Raw genomic sequence first — 20,404 nt, 5'->3', positions numbered from 1 at the left:
TATGGCTCCTGTGGTTGCCTAGCAACAGTGACAAGAAGCCTGCCTCTTTGATTATGTGTGTGCTGGTTTTATGTTTGGGCTCATCTCAGTCTAAATAATGACTCACGCTCCAAATCCATACGCGCACTTCCACATGTATACGTGCATGCTGACACACTTCGGTGCTACTGAGATGAACAATTTGACCATGATTCATTCTTTCATCCTTTTTGGAAGAAATATGTTTTTTCTAAAAATATCTTGAACTGATAACACCTGAAGTGAACATTTTGGCTACAGGTGATCTTTGGCATTGATGCCAGTTTTCTTGATGCACTGTAGTTGCTTTAGGAGAGTGGCAGTCAGTTGGATGAAAGACAGAGGGTTGTATCTATTGTGTGATTATTCTAGAAATAAAACATAGAACAATTACCATCATGCTGCTCCTCTTCAAAACAATATAGACATGATCCGTGGGACTGATTGATCAGCCAGGTTTGAATGATATGGAGACTGCAGGACGGATAGACTCTGATGCATTGATTCCTTCACCTCCATGTCTGCAAGGCTGCTTAGAGAGGAATGGTATTGACACACAAGAAGCCGACCCTCCAGAAACATAATCACCACTGACAGCTTAACAAGCCGTGAATAAGCAGCGCACAACTCTGAACCATAAGTATCATTTATTTTCTAGAATATGTCATTATCTAGCTTTTCAACATCAAACCACTGCAATTCATCCTCTTCTTTACATAAACACACACTAACATGCCACCATCACGTTAGTGTCACTGCAGTGCTGAGAATGATCCACCACCCAAATAATACCTGCTCTGTGGTGGTCCTGTGGGGGTCCTGTCCACTTTAGCATGTTTAACAGTACATAAATATCTGTATGTAAGATGTGCTATAGCATATTTTATAGCATCTTATATATTTGTATTTGTATAAGATACACTGTAGCATCTTATGTAGTATCTTATAAATCTGCAGTTACCATGCACTGTAGCATCTTATGTAACATCTCAAGATGCACTTTAGTATCAGTAGGGGCTGAAATCTGTTGAAGTGGAGCTACAGGCTGTGAGTCTGGTATATCAGGCTGCTCTCTACCCTCTAACCACCAGGCTATCAGAGCCTCACTCACTCTCGAGGTGCACAGCAGATGCGGCACTGCAGTCACACACTAACAGCAGCAGTGAAAGAGAATATGCTGCGTCCACGTCCTCCTACACGGTTCAGGATCCATACAATTGCCCGTGCAGACATATGCAAATCTCCTGGCCTAATTGTTGGAATTGTGCAAATCATGAATATGCATACAAATCATGAATACCTGTAACAGCAACTGGTATTACATGCTGCAGCTTATAGACCCCTATTACAGTGCAAAGTCTTGCGGGTCCCCAGAGAACTAATGCAAAATTTAAAAGTGAAGGCAATATAACTTTTTTCCCTCTCATAGGAATCTTGCACACTCTGAATTAAACTAGCAGGCCCCTGATGACATCAGTATACTTCAGACTCAATAAATATACTTTACAAAGCCTACATTTTAAATTTAGTGACTTAACAATCTTTTTAGTCACCTGTAACAAAATCAGCTCCAGACTATCAGAATAGGAACTAAAACTGCCTCAATAGACAAGAAAACCTTAACACACCTTTGCAAAGCAGCCCAGTTCCTTTATCACAGACCACAGAGCAGAAGAAAGTAACACCTACATTAGCACCTGTCACTCACTCAGCAGTCTAATGGCACCACGTGCCCTGCCACAGTAACAACCTTTCCACACAACACAAACAACAGCACCTTTTTTCCAATGAACAACAGCTGAGCTTTTGCCAGCGTAATAAAGCCTGGGGGTTAGAGGATAGTGAGCTTAGCAGATATTGATCGGGGAGGCTAATTAAAACACAGGCACCCTCTGTCTTTATTTAGTTCATAAGCTCCAGGTGCCTGGGTGAAGACTGTATTTCACTGGCAGATGTATGCCATTTCTTCTCCACAGGAGCCAAAATAGTACATCCATTGTGAACGTGAATGGAGTTTGTTATCTTATGCAGCCAACATGTAAGAACATCATGCAAATGCATTGTGTTTATCATACAATAAATTCAAACTGCTATGTAGCCTAGTTTAATTATAAAACCTGAAGCCTGAACCCATATTCAGTGCCACATGCATCCAGAATACGTGTAAGTGCAATTTGAAAGAAGCCTGTACATAAAAAGACAGATGGAAAAACAATAATTACAAACATCTGTAAGTCAGTTATCTTATAACATGTGTCTGTAACAGAGTGACAGACTGAGCTGGTTTGATATAGGGTAGAACATTCTACAAGAGAGAGTGCTTCCACAGAAGAAGCTATACTGCCTTCACTTTTCAATTTTGCATTAGAAGCATGTTCTCTGGGGAGCTGAGGGATTTATTATTGGAATAAGAAGCCAGAAGTTATGCTGTATAAAACCAGTTTAGAAACCAATAACGGAGTGCTAAAATAAACATTCAAAAAGTCCCATAACCAACAGACAGTTCCATAACGTGACCCCCCTTGCTGCATTTTGTAAAAACTCCAAGTTATATTTTTGAACCAGCTAAAAACATTTTGTAACAAAAATAACCTGATTGTCGATTTTCTCCATTCCTGTGACTATCATGACTGCATCACCTTCTTGATATAAATTTCAGTCGGACTAGAATAGATCTGTCTTCACACATGCAGTCCTGCCAACCTGCTGGCGCTCAGTGACCCGCTAGATCAGAGTCTGCCCCCTGCTGGACTGAACAGGACAGAGAAGTTTTCAAAAGTCCATTTAATCTTCACTTATTCAGACTCTTTTGTCAAAGTAGCACATTAATATAGAGCAAATATTTGTCACAAAATTTACTCAGTCTGGTTATTACTTTTGTTTGGTGTCATGGTATGAATTCTAATTATGAAAATGCATGCTAATTAACTACACATGGTGTATTATTCTGATTATGTTTATTGATTGAGCTCTGTTTCAGTTTTTACAGTTGCATCTATGTTTACATGCAGAAAAAAAAAAAATCTGCCAGTAACTTAAAAAGCACTTGCAAGTATTTTAATGACTATTTTCCTCCACTATGGCACTAAATACCTTGACTAGATAACATATTAGCTTTGCAACCAGTGGGTCACCTTGTCCCTTTGTAGGGATACTATGTGTGGTATGAGACGGTATGTATTTGAAGATATCCTAAAAAATGTTTATCAAAATAAGTTGATAGACTATGTATATCAACATATGTTTATCATTGAACTTGCTTAACATTTTTATCTTGTTCTCAGAAGTGAATAAATTGTGGGGCTGGACGAACTGATACCGAAGTAAGGTTAATTGTCATCTTCACAATTCTGACCTAAAACTGGAGTTTAATATGCTATTTGGCATTTTATGCAGTATTCTGTAGCACAGCATTTATAGCCCTCATTGGTTTGACAGAATTCACAGTTTTACATTGTTTTCATGTTTTCGCTCAACAATGTTCTCTCACTACAGTACCCAGCATGCATTACGCAAATACATCCTGCACAACTGGGAATCCCCACAGTGTCGATCAGTCCTGACTGCTAGCCTAGCCACTGAGCTATAGGCTAATCAACCTTAGCTAGCATTAGTGCAGCTGCTATAGTCATCCAACAAAACTGCAACAGCAAATGTATCATTATTCAGCACAAAATGGATGCCAGAGACAAGATTTTTACCCTTTCAGTCAGAAGAAAGAACTGAGGTAGCTAAGGCATCTAGATAGCCAGGAGCTACCGTGCTAGCTAACTTTTGCGAGCCCTTGCTTGTTGTTCTCCTCATCTAATGAGTCATTTCTGTTGTTCGAGTAATCCATTCTCTCCATTGTAATGACGACTTGAGGACTACAGTTACTACAGTTATATGGCTGCAGCAAAATGAATTGCCCATACAGAAGCTTACTAGCAGTAACATTAGCTAGCTGTCTTCTTTCAGCAAACACTAGTTCATGAAAAAAACAGGCTGCCCCCTAACAACCTCCTCAAAGCAGTTTTTCTGACAGTTTCTCTTAGTCTACAATCTACTGCTGTACTGCAGTAGAATATGAGTACACAGGTTTACAACAGATATAGCTAATGGCTAATATAGCTAATTACATTTTTCACTTTTGTTTGGAATACACCTTTACAGAGTGGTTCAATATGTAAAACATTGATACCAAGTGTTTTATTTCACCAGTATTTTGATCGTAAATCTTTTTTTTATGAAAATCAATATGTACTTGATAAAGAAAAAATATTGTAGTAAATAAATGTGTAGGATAGAACATTTTCCCTTTTTATATGCACGAGAAGAAGAATCGGAGTCAGAATCAGGATATAAGCTTTGGAATTAATTAGTATCAGTTCTTAAAAGGACCTGTTACAACAGGTTTTCCATTATAGAGAAGAATCACTTAACCATGCCAAGAACCATTTATGCATTCACATGATTCTTTGAGTGTTCTACATACACTCACTGCCTTTACTGAAAACTCTTGAAGAACCATTTTTTAAGGGCGAACCTGCGGCATCAATCACTGACACCTCATCTACTGACATCATCAATCAGTGCCATCTAAATATATAAAAATACAAGCCATCCAGAGAGACACTCATCAGCAGTGAGCTGAGGCCTCAAGCCTGCAGAACTGACACTGACAATAAAGAAAAGTAGCAGAAACAGGACCGGGGCACTGTGTAATGGAGACAAGAGACAATCATTGCAGTAATAATGATATTAAACTACATGATCATCATTAGTGCAGACAGCTAGGATGGCCTGGCCAGGTCATGGCTCACAAAGGCCTTGTGACTGAATCTGTTTTAATGAGATGCAATTGGCAAGACCCATCTCTGAATCAGCACCGCCGCTCTGTCTGGCTTTAACTCTGTGCTTTTGGGAAAGAATGATTTGTGGAGTTTCATAATAAAATGCAGAGGCATGCAAATCTTTCTGCCTATGGAAGCATCCTCTTTAAGGGGATATTAGTCTATCTGTGTGTTCCTGTTCAAGCTAGTTAGAGTGTATCAGCTAACCGCCTGCGGTCATGGCCAACTCAGATAAGCCTCTTCACAGAGGCTGCTTACCTGGGAGGTGCTTGGGGTGAAACTGATGCAAGAGGTGATAACTTCTGCTTTGAATGCAAACCGCTGGAAGTCTGTACAGCTTTTATTTTGTCATAATTTGAGAATTACATGGAAAATCAATGCAAGACTTTAGACAAGTGGAAAATACAGCAGTTTATTTCACGCTTGAGGATAAAAAAAACTTACCTTCAAATATGCTCTGATACAGTACTGATTGCAAGACAGACATTATGTATGTTCTTTAGGGCAGCACAGTGGCGCAGTGGATAGTGTGCTTGTGTGTGTGTGTGTGTGTGTGTGTGTATGTGTCTGCTCTGTAATGGACTGGTGACCTGTCCAGGGTGTTTCCTGCTTTCTGCCAAATGAGCGCCGGGACAGGCTCCAGCACCCCCTGCGACCCAGGTAGATAAGCAGCTTAGAAAATGTGTGTGTGTGTGTGTTTGTGTGTGTGTGTGTGTGTGTGTGTCTGTTCTTTAAAGCAATAGTTCAGTTACACAATTTATTAAATTTAAATTATCCTAAACCTATTCGATCAACTGAGACATGTCTGATGTCTGAAGTTTGCCTCTTTAGTTTTGTACTGGATCTACAAGGCTAAGCTTATAGCCTATAGAAGATATTCTTATATGGTTTGAAAACTGTTATTTATAAAAATGAACAAAATTGCAGACAAAATTCAGGCTGCTGCTCCTGTTTTTGTCTAAGCAATATGCTTCTGTCCAGTTTTATAGATAACAGTATGTTATACAGCATTCTAAAACATTATTTTAAGGGGAATTCCACCATTTTTTTTTAAATATTCTGTGTAATTCGATTGTTGAGATGTAAGTAAAGACATTCAAAGTAGTTTGATGTGAAATGGCTCATTGTATTGAAATGTACAGAATTGTCCACAGTAGTGTCAATAAGAACCAGATGTCCGAACCATTAAGCTACCTCTCAGAAAGTTATTACATGTTTACAATATGCTGCCTGATGGCTAAGAAATTGTTTCATGATAGGTTTGAAGGCATTGGACCTACAACATTTTTTTAACAAATACAGCCCTGTTTCCAAAAAAGTTGGGACGCTGTGCAAAATGTAAAGAAAAATAAAATGCAGTGATGTGCAAATCATGTAAACTCTATATTTTATTGAAATTAGTGCAAAGACAACATATCAAATGTTGAATCTGAGAAATTTTATTGTTTTTTGAAAAATAAATGCCAATTTTGAATTTGATGCCAGCAACACTTCCAAAAAAGTTGGGACGAGGGCATGTTTACCACTGTGTTGCATCACCTTTATTTTAACAACACTCTGTAAGCATTTGGGGACTGAGGAGACTGACTGCTGTAGTTTTCAAAGTAAAATGTTTTACTGTTCTTTCTTGATGAAGGCCTTCAATGAAAAAGACATTGTCTGGATGGCAGCATATGTTGCCAAAACTTGCATATATTGTTCAGCATTAATGTTGCTTCCACAGATGAGCAAGTCACCCATCCCATGTGCACTAATGTACACCTATACCATCATGGCTGCTGGCTTTTGAACTGTGTGCTGATAACAAGGCGGTTGATCTTTTACCCCAGAGGACATAGTGTCTATGATTTTTTTAAAAGAATTTCAAATTTTGATTCGTTGGACCCCAGGACACTTTTCCACTTTGCCTTAGTCCATCTTAAATGAGTTGCGGCCCAAAGAAGGCGGCAGTGTTTCTGGCTCCTGTTTATTTGTGGTTTCTTCTTTGTACAGTGGATTTTTAACTTGTCTTCAGTTAAAACTCTACCAGCTCGGAACAAACTGTGTTCACAGACAACTGACTTCCACTACAGAATCGTATCTGTATTTAAGGCAGTGCTGCATAAGGGGCCGAAGATCACAGCTAGCCAGTATAGGTTTTCAACTTTGTCCTTTGCATACAGAGATTTCTGTGGATTCTCTGAATCTTTTAATCACATTATGTACTATAGAAGTTCTTTGCTATTTTACATAGAGAAATATTATTCTTGAATTGTTGAATTTGGTTGTGCAGTCTTTCACAGAGTGGTGGCCCCCTCCTCATATTTACTTCAGGAAGACTCAGTCTCTCTGGGGTTCTCTTTTTATACCCATATCATGTTACTGACCTGTTCCTAATTAACCACCAGGTGTTTTTTTTAGCATTACACAACTTTACCAGTCTTTTGTTGCCCCCGTCCTGACTTTTTTGGAACATGTTGCTGGCATCAAATTCAAAATGGGCATAGATTTTTCCAAAATAATAAAATTTCAACATTTGATATGTTGTTTCATTTAAATATAGGGCTTAAATAATTTGAACATCATTGCATTCTGTTTTTATATACATTTTTCACATCATCCCAGCTTTTTGGAAGCGGTTATACATTCACAGTGGAGATGTACATGCAGGGCATTGTGAGACCTTGTGATTTCTTTACAATGGTGATGATAGGAACCAGAGGTCATAATGTCTACAGCAGAAATATAGCCATTTTATTTACAATCCAAAATTACTAGTGAACCTATATGTATCTTCTCTATTTTAATATGTAGTGCTGAAAATGATGACAAGTCCAAAAAAATAGGATGTCTTTGGGTACTATTTGGAAAAGCCCAGTATGTACCTCTCTGTCCTGAATGGCTTTAAAATAATACTTTTAGACCAACATTTTCCTATTAAACTGTAACAAAACAATAACTTAGACATCAAGCAGTGCATTCAGAACCATTTCATGTAATAACTTTCTGTCAGAGAGCTTTAAGAGGCATTAAAGTCATCAGATGTCTGGTTTTACCACCATTGTGAACATTTCTAAGTCAGTAAGTTTCTCAAGACTGGAGCATTTCACCTCAAACCACCCCGAATGACTTTGTTTATAACTAAATGGATGAATTATGCAGACAGTTTGAAAATGAAATTCCCCTTTAACACTGTGCTGCTATATAAGGCAATTACATTAGGTCTGAGGCAGTAAAACGGGCAGTAAAAGCGTTCTTTACTAGTAAACTACATTAGCCTTGTAGCTCCAGTGCAAAACTAAGGAAGTAAACTTCAAGCAACAAACATGTCTTGAATGATGGAATATATGGGGGAAAACTGTACAAATATTTTTTTTTTGCTGAAATATTCCTTTAAGCTAAGGCCTGCTCCCGCTGACGAGAGCCTGGCTCTGTGGCAGTACCCCTGTGTAAGTCCTAAAAACAACCCACTCAGCCCAAATGGCTTTGTTCCGTTTGTGGTTGGTGTATCACATGTCCAGAGAGCCATTTCATCACCTGTGACAAAAATGAGGTGTTGGTATTAAGTGGCCTGGTAGTGGTCTGCTGGGCAGAGTTAGTCAGTCAGCAGCTGCCTGGCTGCTCCAATTCGACTGCATAGGAAGGAACATGGAGGGAAAAGCCAGCCAATGAGGGAACAGCTCACTTCCTCCATATGTCAGTCATTTGTCTGTGGGCAGCAGGTGTGTAGGTACAGGCCCAGTCTAATCTTGCTAAGTGCTACATGTGCATAAAAGACCGCTCTGATAAAGTATAATGAAACAGAGCACAAAAGCACAAAACCAGCAGGTCATTTTAGATAAAGTAAGGTTTCTAGAGCTGAAACGGAGTTGAAAAAGGTGAACTCATCAGGATTTTTGTGTTGCAAATCAGTGTGTCTCTCAAAACATTCAAATCCAGTCTGAATCCATTCTTTACAAGTTTATTATCCTACCCAAGCCAACTTGGTAACTTGGTGTATTTTAAAAACTCATGAACTTCTACATTTAAAATGTAATTATAAAAGGAGATAAGCGTTTTTAGATCGTCCATCATGTGTTAACAGAATAGACGGATCTATACATCTGTTTCAACACAGCTAAGAAAGAATAAAAAAGCTTAAAGTATGATAAATATTTAAAGAGCACTATCGGTTTCCTCATGGTTGGCTCTCTCAGTAACCATGGCAGAGCCACATGCATTATTAACATGTTAACGGTAACACTGGCAGTGAGGCTGCTGGAGTTGAGCTCAGAGTGCCGCTTTTTTCTGGAGCACACACGCTGACTGGGATACTCTGGTAAATATGGGGAAATAAAGGCCGATCTTGCATACAGGCACATGAAAGGAGTGGATTAAAGTGGTACATTCTGTGGGAGATGTAACCTACTCCAGAGCTTTGAAATGGAGGGGACTTTGCCATCGGCGGGCAGTGAGAAGCCCCAGAAGCGGGTGAGGTTCCGGGTGGCGTCGGGGAACAGTGGACGGGTGTTGAAGGAGATGTTTAAGGATGAGGGTCCGACCGACTCTCTGGACTCGGACTGCACCAGCAGCTCGGAGGCGGATCGGGCCAGCACACCTTCCACCAGTGGGGAGCTAAACGGGCACCCGGGAGGCTACCTGGGCTCAGAGCTGGACGACAGCGAGAGTGAGCCTGATGACCTTCTGCTATTCGCAGGAGGAAAGGACAAAGACAGAGTTTTCAGTACCAAACGGGTCAATATCCTTAGCAAGAACGGGACAGTGCGAGGAGTCAAGCACAAAGTCAGCGCCGGCCAAATACTGTTCGACAACCTGACTAAAGTCAGCGGGGTGAGTAACAGCCAGAAGGAAGTGGACATATAGGACGGTCAGGCCTACTGCAGTGTGCAGGTCACAAGCTCACACACTGAACCACCTGAATATTTAATTTCACAACTGTTTCTTGTGTAATCTCACAAATTAATAGTCTTAAACACTGTGGACCTATTAGTGTGTTGTTTACTTTCAGAACTACATAACCTGCATAATAGTTTCATAGTAGTTATGTAATAATTCATAGTAGTTACTGGATAAGCCACAAGAATGGTAACTGAATAATAAAGTTTAAAGAGTTAGTTTGTACCTCTGTGCAGATCTTACTCCACCAAATTGCTGTGTGCTCATGCAAAAGAAGCTAAACCCAGCTCATCAGTCATTCCCAATTCTGACAACGTGGAAAGCCAAACTCTTCTAAGAATTGTCTATCACCAGTGTCCTTAAGAGGGTCAGAGTGTCCTTCCTGAACAGCGATTGGTTACAGCTCCTCTCTCATGCTCTGGCTGGACAGGCGAGCTGTCTTAGAGGACAAGGTCACTGTATGATTAAACATTAATGATACATTTCTTTAAGTGTTTCAGCTCAGCTAATCAGCTTAATGAATTCTTGTAACTTCCACTTTCTACTTACTGTACTCACACCAGCTTTCGTTTGGTATTGAATTTGAATCAGTTTTACAAATTTACCTGAGCCCTTTTCACTGGTAAACTTGATCTTAAAGGGGAATTCCACTGATTTTTCAAATTCCTGTGTAATTAACATACTGATTCTGATTTCTTTACAGTTGTGGTGATAGGAACCAGGGCTCACAATGTCAACAACACAAATATAGCCATTTGTTTTCTATCCAAGACGATCAGTGAACCTACACGTGTCTTCTTGGTTTTTATATGTAGTGTTGATAAAGGTAAAATAGTAATAAATCTGTAAAAAATCAGTTTCTTTATGTATTATTTTGCCTTACAACATCTTGCATGTACCTCTCTACTATGAATAGATTTAACTTTTAGATAAAGTTTTAGGCCAAAACTGTATCTCAAAACTATTGTAAAACAATGTCTCAGACATGTAGTAACTCTATATGACTTTTTATAAGTAGCTTTTGGAGGCATTCAACACGTCTGACCATAGTCAAGTTCCCCTGAAACGGAGCATTTCACAACAAGCCGCTCTGAATCTTAATCAAAAGAATCATGTAGAAATTTTGAAAAATCAGTGGGACACGATTGTAATTTTAAGACAGTGTGTTGTTTAAGAATGAATTTTAACCCTACATTCACCAAAACATTTGCTGTCCAGAGTTTGCTTCTGTAGTTTTATACAGAAGCTAAGAGGCTAATGTAGCTAACATGTAGTGGGAATGTACACTCAACCAATTAGCATTGCAAACTGCAAGCTTAATTCATCGCCCACTTAATAAATGACAAGTTGGTCTCAATTAGACTTATTACTTATGTGATTTCTAACACTGTTTGACCTATTGTTATAAAAGTTGGACCTAAAAGGTCACACAGTAAAAAATTGTAGTAGCAGCCTTGAAGCCTGAATTCTGTGCTATTTTAATAGATAACAGTGACTTGAAACCACATATGCAAGTCTGAGATTCCTTAACAACTCACTTAACAACAATGTGATGTTAAGCATCCTGCATGCAGTTTGCAGGATGCTAATTAATGCTAACAAGCTTCAACCAATTATTAGCAGGATCAGTTAACAATTAATACTGCACTGTCTGTTATGGAAAAGCTCAAACAGTCAATGACAAAAGAACTAAAGAAAGAAAGAAAGGAAGGCAGGCAGGCAGGCAAGCAGGAAGGAAGGAAGGAAGAAAGGAAGGAAGGAGGGCAGAAAGGCAGGAAGGAAGGAAAGAAGAAAGGAAGGAAGGAGGGCAGGAAGGATGGAAGGAGAAAAGGAAGGAAGGAAAGAAGGAAGGGAGGAAGGAAAGAAGGAAGGAAGGAAGGAGACCACAAACAGAAAAGCAAACACAACATTAGCCTCATAGCTCCAGTGCAAAACTAAAGAAGTGAACTTCAGGCACCAAACATGTCTTGGCTGATGGACAACATTTAACAAAAGGAGGAAAATTGTGTCTTATTTATGTATTTTATGTAGTTATTTCTTTTTTTGTGCCGAACTGTCGCTTTAAAGCATTTGTGACTGCCGTCCCTGGTAGTTATCAAAACCTTCTTAAACTGCAGAATGTCTGAAGCTGCGCTGAAAGGCTGTAATGTATAACTATCATTGTAAAGTTGCATTGTACCCGGGTTTTTGATATGTTGAATCTCAGGAAGGAAGAGCGTGTTCAGCACGGCGCTAGTGTGTCTGACACACAGCACACGCACTTCAGTAGGTCACAGTGCGTGAAGTGTTTCGCTTCTCTGATTCACTCTTTATCATGTGACATTTTGAGCTAGAAGTGAAAACATAGTTGCCCTGAACCCTCGATAACATTAGAGTTTACTAATATTACTAATACTAAAACTATTACTTCAAGGGTTCTTTAGTAAAGGAAATGGTTCTATTTACAAGCATTGGTTGTATATAGAACCATTTCATGCTTAAATTGTTCTATGCATTGTGAAGTGGTTCTTCAGATTGATGGAGAACGTGTCGTGCATGGTTCTATGTGGAACCTATTTGAAAATGGTTCTATATAGCACCAAAAGGGTTCTTCTGTTGTTTTGATGTCACGCTTGTAACAATACAAGAATCCTGTTTGGTGCAATATATACACATCTCAAACACACTTCATTTTGATGCTCTCTCTGTTTTGTCCACTGCACTGCAGCCTGAGCTGACGCTGGAGTTTGGGCGGATTGTGATCTACACCACTAGTTTCCGTGTGGTCAGGACAACGTTTGAGCGCTGTGAGCTGGTGCGCAAAATCTTCCAGAATCACAGGGTGAAGTTCATGGAGAAGAACATTGCTCTGGACAGTGAGTATGGGAAGGAACTGGAGGCACGCTGCAGAAGGGTGGGTGAGCCACCGTCGCTGCCTGTGGTCTTCATCGATGGACACTACTTGGGGGTCAGTCCTCTTAATAAAGCCTTTGTGACCTCTAGTTTTCTTCATGGATAGGACTGTGCAAAGACCACTCTTCATTTATTTAATTTCCAGTCAGAATAGCCATCAAGTGGAGAAATGGGACTCCTAACAACCATAGAGCACCAAAACTGTCACTTTCAGATAAACAGTGCTTAAAGCTTCCATCTTTGGGAGAGAGGAGAAAGATATAAAGACATAAAAAAATCCACAGGTGTTTCTGTTCATAATTCCACTGTGAGAAGAACACAACACTATGGGTCTGAAAGGATGTGTAGCTGTCAAGAAGCCGTTAGTTAGAAAAGGAAATAGACAAGAAAAAAAAATTGCAAATCGAACAAAGAAGCTGAAAACTGACTCAACAATGGAGTTCAGACCTCTACATTATTAGATGTGTTTGGGACTAGTTGGATTGTTAGAAGCAGAAAATGCAACCAACTTCTAAGACTGAACTTTGGAAAAATATCCCTGCAGAGTTTTTTGAAAAACTTAAAGCAAGTCTCCTAAAAAGAATGGAAGCTGTAATAAAGAAACTGAAATTTTTGGGATTCTTTTAGTTGTTCAGGCTTCTGTGTTATTGTCTGTTAAATGTGTTTTCTGCTTTTTTCTGGATCTGAAAAATTAATAACATGTTCTTAATTGCTGTTTTGACTGGAAATGAAAGAGTACTGTATATTACATGCATTATATGCAAAATGTTTTGAAGTGCATATGATAAACTGTTATGCTGTAATACATATAATATTCTTGTGTTTGACATTCATGTCATTAGCTAACATTTTGAACTGTGTGCATATTTTACTGTCCATTCACATCAAAAATATTTTACACCAATACCATGGTAACATACCTTTATGATACACCATGATATACCTTTGATGTTATATTTGATATATTTGTTATGTTGCTTCAAGGACAGCTGTACAGATACATTCACCATTCTGTGGTCTGTTTATGTTTACAGGGTGCAGAGAAAATACTGGGTATGAATGAATCAGGGGAACTGCAGGATCTCCTAACCAAAATTGAGGTAAATATTGGTTATTTTGGTCAGGTTCACATTACAGAGAAATGGGGGGAAGGGGGGGAGGGCTTTGGTAGCAAGCTCCTACTGAGGGGCTGAGGAAAAGGGAAATCAGTCAGACTGTGTGGAGCTCCAGCGTTGACACAATTTCAGTACAGAGGGTCAAGATTTGAGATATGGTATGAATAACTATGAATAATATATCAGTGAATTGTCATAAATTTTGCATAGACATTAATATATGTCCCATGAATAATGAACGATGGCAATATTGATTTGGTAGATGACACGGTTTAAGGCAAGTGCATGCTCACTGAAACACACACACACACACACACACACACACACACACACACACACACACACACACATAACAAGTCCATTCAGCAGTAGTGAGTCACACACTGTGACTCAGGCTCACTGGGAATGCCAAAGGCGATGAGCTTTCATAAACCCTGACCTCTCCTCATTTCCTCAGTAACCCTCCTAGGTCTACTATGGTGCATAAGCCAAGAAATGCCTTCTTACATTTTGCTCAGGTCTTAGCTCATAGAAACAAGCAGAGGAATCTTGCCAAAAGTGTGGCTTCTAAACTTTCAACTGGTACCACATTTCTACCACTAGTACAAGAACAAGGCCACTTTGCTGCCTGTTTATTAGGTACACTTTCCTTGTAGCTACATTTAGAAACATCTAATATTTAGGTGCACGTCGTAAGTTTACAGTTTCTGACTGTAGCTCATCTGTTGCTGCACAATTTATCTACTTAATCTATCAATTAAAATGAACCACAATTGGGACCACCTCTGAGTAGATATTTTTGGGTAGTGGACCATTCTCAGCACAACAAGCATGTCATGGTTTTGTGCTGGTTTGAGTGAATCAAGCACATTGCCACTGCTTGGGTTTTTAGACACTTTAAACACACTGGCCATTTTATTAGAAACATCTTGTTGGTTCATCTTGTATGTGCACAGTTGGAGACTGCAGCTTATTATTTTCCATCCACAATATATGTCAGTCATCCTCTAGCCCTTCATCAGTGGTCAGTTTCTGTTGGATCCACTGTTGGCTGGATATCTTTGGTAGTGAAAAACTCTGATGTGCCTGATACACTCATACCAGCACCGTACTACTATTGTTAGAGTCACTGCTGTTGTCCAGAGCTAAGATCAGTGTCATCACTACGTGCAGGGCACGACAGCCCTGCTGGAAAAAAACAACACAAACCAGCATGCATTCCATGCTGGTCTATGCTGGTTAATGCAGGTCCGGTGGGGGCCTCTTATTTAGATGCTGGCACAATTGTACACGTATGACTCACAGGAAGATCCAATTTCTTAACAACACACCTCACTATTTGCTTCCATCAACACTACACAGACAGCCTGGGCATCTGTCTTTCTCCCCAGTGTTTGTAATGAATCTCATCTACGGTAAGCATTTTGGGGTGGTTTCTGGCCTAAAGCATATTTTTAAAATATTCGCAGCAGTGAGGTGCACACAGTTCATTTGCTACTATTTGACTACTATTAACATAACATAAATCTCACTTTGGAAAGTAAACAAAATGGTTGTATTTGGGTTGTAGATATTGTGATGCTGGGTCCTTATCACCACCACTATAAAGAAATTATCTGTTTCTCTGCAATAGACCATTTCACATCAAACCACCCTGAATGACTTTGTTTACATCTCAACAACAGAATTAGGCAGGAATTTTGAAAATACTGTGTTAACTTAGGGATGTGCTGTACATTAATACAAGATGCAACAAAAAATTTAGTTAAGTTTCTTGAGTTTGTGCTTCATAAACCAGGTGTGTATGTTAATTTGATATATGTCAAAGAAAGACCATAATTCTTAACAACCTACCTCACCAGTTAGCTTCCATCAACACTACACAGACAGCCCTGACGTCTATTTATCTCCCTCTTACTCATAACGCACTCATCTATAGTAAACACGTTCAAACCGATCCTTCACAACCTGCAACATGAAATCTTCGTTATTTATAACTCTAAAATCTTCAAAAGACAGTCTAACAAACATTTCCATTAACATTAGATGCTTGTGGGTGGAGTGGCATGCTTTGAGAGCATCAACTTGTTTGCGACAAAACAACAGGGAGCAAACAAGCGATTTAAATAGTTCATTTATTTATTCATTAATTTAAACTAATTTTGTATGGGGGTATATTTTTTGCACTGGGGCCATCTTAGTTATCATGATGCGAGTTTTGCCACTGGCTAAGATTATGGTCATGAACCATGCTCATTGTTTTCCTCACTTATGTGTTTTTTGCTCTGTAGAGGGTACAGCATCCCCACACATGCCAGACGTGTGGCGGCTTCGCCTTCGTGCCCTGCTCTATGTGCCATGGCAGTAAGATGTCCATCTTCAGAAACTGCTTCACAGACTCGTTCAAAGCACTTAAGTGCACAGCGTGCAACGAGAACGGCCTTCAGCCATGTCCCAGCTGCTCTCACTAAGGTCCTCTTCAAGTGCCTGCTCACCTACTGACCCCACCCAGTCCAGCCCTTCTCCCTCTTACCCTTTTGGCCATGCAAATGACTGCACCAGACAGAGAGATGACTGCTTTTTTTTCTCCTGTGGGGATTGTCAATAAATTTTGTTTATAAGAAAACAATACTGTCTGTCAAAGCATGTCATTCTTCATCAGCTTTATTTAGTTTGACAGTATAACTTATCATTTGCCAACACAGGTCATTTAATATAGTCATAGTACAGTCTCAATGTGTATTATTGCAATTTAGTGCTGTATTTAAGTAAGAAAACCACTGACATGAAATCAGATATAGCTCACTGTAACCCAGGAAGCAAAACTCTACGTTTTACCTCTTCAAGTGAATACCATAAGAGGTTGTGGTGGATATCGGTATTAGGCCTATATCAGCAGACAATGTTGGATTGGAGGGAAAAAAAAGACTGAATCCAATCCAGTACTGTAACAAATCTGTACTGAAATAGCATACACTCGCATTGTGTGCTAACATCATGTTGTTAGCAGTGCATTTCATCCTGTTCGATTTGAGTATGTTGAGTACTTTTAGTGTTCATTGCAAGGGAAGTGCTTCAATTTAAAAAAAGCTATTTTAAAATTTGATTTAAAGCAATTTTAATGAAAAAATATTGGATTGGTATCAGTATTAGTGGATACTCATGGTGTCCATCTCAAATATATTATACATATATATTACAATATACAGGGCAGACTAATTTGGCATCAGTGAGTTTTTAAACACACTTACTGGCCACTTTATTAGAAACACTTACCTTGTAGGTGTACTACAGCTCTAGAGTCTGTAAGTAATTAGACAGTGACACTTTTTTTGTTTTTTTTTTTTAGTTGTTTTTTTGTTTGTTTTACTTTGGCTCTGGACTCCAGCACATTGGATTTAAAGCCCAGACTGTCAGATTTAATCTTTGTCCGTGTTGAATGAACTGTGTGCGAATTGCAGTGATTTTTATACATATTCCTGACTGCTCAGTTCTTTCCTGGCCAACAGAGAAAAAATAAGGGGTAGAGTTGACTGTAAAAATGCCATCTGCATCCGGAGTCTGTTGTCTCTCAACATGAAGACCAAAGAAGTGTTTGTGCCAGTACAACAGGCCATAATGAAGCTGAAAATTCAGAATAAATCAATTGGAGACACAAGAAACTTTGTTGTGTCTGGCACAATCAACTACTTGGTACCTAGCCAGAACACAGTGTACACAGTTTAACAGTAATTTGGTGGATCATGGAGGACCACAGTGGATGACCAATTATAAGGAAAAAACTTTTTTTCTTTTGTCTTAACTGTTCAGCTGTTAACCTCATGACGTCAGAGGGCTTAGCACATGATCCACGAAACCACTAAAATAGAAAGAACAGGAAGGATATAAGAACATCAAACATCTGCAGAATCCAGTCAAGCTCTTTTTGACAGAAGAGATGAAGATTAACCTGTACCAGTGATGGAACATGGAAAGTGCAGGGAAACTGGTCATGACACAAATCATCACTTCATCTGTAAAACATGGTGGAACAGGGATGTATGGCTGCCCGTGGAACCAGATCATTCATCTGTTTTTCATGACTTGACTACCGATGGCAGCACCAGAATTATTTCTGAGCAGTACAGAAACATATTAACATCACAGATCCAACCAAATGAATCCAGACTGAGTTGATGACACGCAGTAGCAAATCAAGGACCTGAAACATAGAAGTAAAGAAACTATAAAGGGTTTCAGGACCAAAAAAGTGGAAGTCAATCAGCTGACCTGAACCACAGAGTCAGACTGAAGACAAGACTGAAGCTCCCACAGCAATTAGGAACCGAAAATGGCTGTATCAGCCTGCAGGCCTTGCTGGGAAGGATCCCTTGTGTTTGGTCAAGTCTTTGAGTCCAGAGACGTCAATGACTGTAAAAGATTTGCGACCAACTTGAGAATTTCTTTCAAGATCATGTTTATTTTCCTAATTACTTTTATCCCCTGAAATGAGTGCACTATGCACAAAATATCTTCAAATAAAAGCATCCTTAACCTCGCATTCATTTCAAATCCAATAAGCTAGAGCCAGAAATTGTGACACTGTCCAAATACTTACGAACTGCACACATCTTTCATTGACAGCAGTGGAAATATACAATGCAAAGAAGGCCAAGTGCAAGCTTTAACACAAGCAGCAACGTGTCAGCAATGAACAAGAGGTCAAATTATCTGTCATTTCCACGAGAGCCTCTTGTCCTCCGTGCTGTACAGTACGTCCACTTCATGATGGCTCACAGAGACGCTGATGTGAGTGTACAGATGTTGTCTGAGCCTGGCAGTCCGCCGTGTCCCAGAAACGTGTATGTCTCTGTGCTGTCATAGCCCTGTACAATGCTGCTTGATTCTGATCCCACAAGGCAGCATTGTAAAGAGGCTCACAGCGCAGAGCAGCAACGGCACACCGGAGAGAGCTCGTTTTCTCCTCGGCAAAAACAATGCAGGGTTAAAATAGTGCTGCTAAAACAGGCAGCCGAAATCATGCAAAAAATATGCGGTTTTATGCCACGGATCCTGCTGTCATTTCCAGTTTTCGAAACATAAAACGAGCTGCCAATGAATGACGGTAAAGGAGAAGAATAAGGCAGGAGATGTGATGGTCAACTGCGCCCCCTGTCGGGGAGTTTGTAAGGGAAACAAAACATGCTAATCAAATGCACAGCAACATCAGCTCCCTTCAGTCAATTAGATGAACATGCAAGTCAAAAGAGGAAAACGGACTTCAGTAGTGACTAAAGCTCTTTCTCAGTTCTTTTTTGTTGAGAATTCTGAAACATTTCTGTCATTTCTCTCTCAATTTGTACCAATATAAACAACAACAATAAAAGGAATAAAAAGAAAAAAGATAATTTCACATGGGTCGTAAAATCCAGTCAGCCCTTATGAAAAAGATCTATAACAATAGTACAGGAATGTATACAGGATTCCTCTAAGAAAATAATACATTCAGATAAAAAATACTCTAATTCACTAAATGATATTACACAAGCATTACATTTAAGACATTAAAATGAGGATAAAATATTACTATATTTTTACAGAACCATTTTACAGCACCATGTAAGTCATATTCCATCGCATTACTATGGATTTTCTTTGTAAGGAAGCTAAATCGACCAACATTACGTTTTATTACATGCAACGTAACGTATCTATAAAAGAGGTGGCAAAGCTGCTGCTCCGCCATCTTTTAACACAGTATAAAACATTTTTCACAGAAACCTGCTTGACGTTTCCTGACACGGAGCATGGCGGGTGATCCAGTCGGTGATGACGGGAGGACAGGCGCCTCCGAGCCGCTGCAGAAGCTCCGCGCCTCGGTCTCCTCCAGATTAGCGACCCGCCGCTACCAAAACGCCGTTTTCCTTCAGATACTGATAAAAGAACGGCTCCGAAACCCAGAGCTCATTTTCACATGCTAAAAACAGCTCTCAGCAGCCTCAAACTAAAAACCCTTTCAAGGAATCATCACTTCATCTATCCTGACTCCCTGGTAGCTCATCAAATACGGCACCATTTTGAGGAAACCATGAATTTCTTGAGGTAGGGTTGGAGTTCCCATGGTATTTTTGCTTTAATGGAAAGATTTCTGAGCCAATCCCAATGTAAGTAACGACTATTGATGATGCAGCTGACCAATGGCTTCAGATCTACTGGTTCATATATTTCAAACATCAAGGTTTGCTTGGACAGTGTGAGAAATACATAAATGTAAACAGTGACCACAAAACACCAGAACAATAGATGAGGTTGTAAAATGAGGACACACATGGGCTCAATATAGTTTCATAAATTAATTGCAGTTTATTTAATCAGCCTTGTTTAGAGGTCCATTAATCTAACCAATCAGCAATCTGACAAACATTTAATAAAATATACAGAGAACCTATAAGAAACCTAAACCCACCCTGAAAAAACAAATCTTAAATAGCCCTCACTGAGAAAGCAGGGTTTCACCAGTGGATCCAAGTGTACAGAAGTCTTCTTTCAACCACATTTGGCTATGATGAAGAATGTAACATTGAGTTCCTGTCACTGAGGGGAATAGACATATTTATACAGGTGTAATGATGTCCAGTACGAAGCACATGTGGAAGGATACACTATGTGACTTCAGCACAGAGGAACACAATC

General features: G+C 39.5%; 1 protein-coding gene across 1 annotated transcript; it reads left to right on the top strand.

Moving 5' to 3' along the window:
* The first annotated feature begins 9,111 nt into the window (after positions 1-9,111).
* Positions 9,112-16,742, top strand: grxcr1a (glutaredoxin and cysteine rich domain containing 1 a). The gene is made up of 4 exons (XM_036567814.1): positions 9,112-9,659; positions 12,433-12,672; positions 13,652-13,717; positions 16,024-16,742. The coding sequence occupies exons 1-4, from the start codon at positions 9,252-9,254 to the stop codon at positions 16,201-16,203; spliced, it is 894 nt and encodes a 297-aa protein (XP_036423707.1). The 5' UTR covers positions 9,112-9,251; the 3' UTR covers positions 16,204-16,742.
* Positions 16,743-20,404: the final 3,662 nt, after the last annotated feature.

This window comes from Colossoma macropomum, unplaced genomic scaffold, assembly GCF_904425465.1.
Source record: "Colossoma macropomum unplaced genomic scaffold, Colossoma_macropomum, whole genome shotgun sequence".
Lineage (NCBI taxonomy): Eukaryota > Metazoa > Chordata > Actinopteri > Characiformes > Serrasalmidae > Colossoma > Colossoma macropomum.
This window is presented reverse-complemented; position numbering and strand designations above follow the sequence as displayed.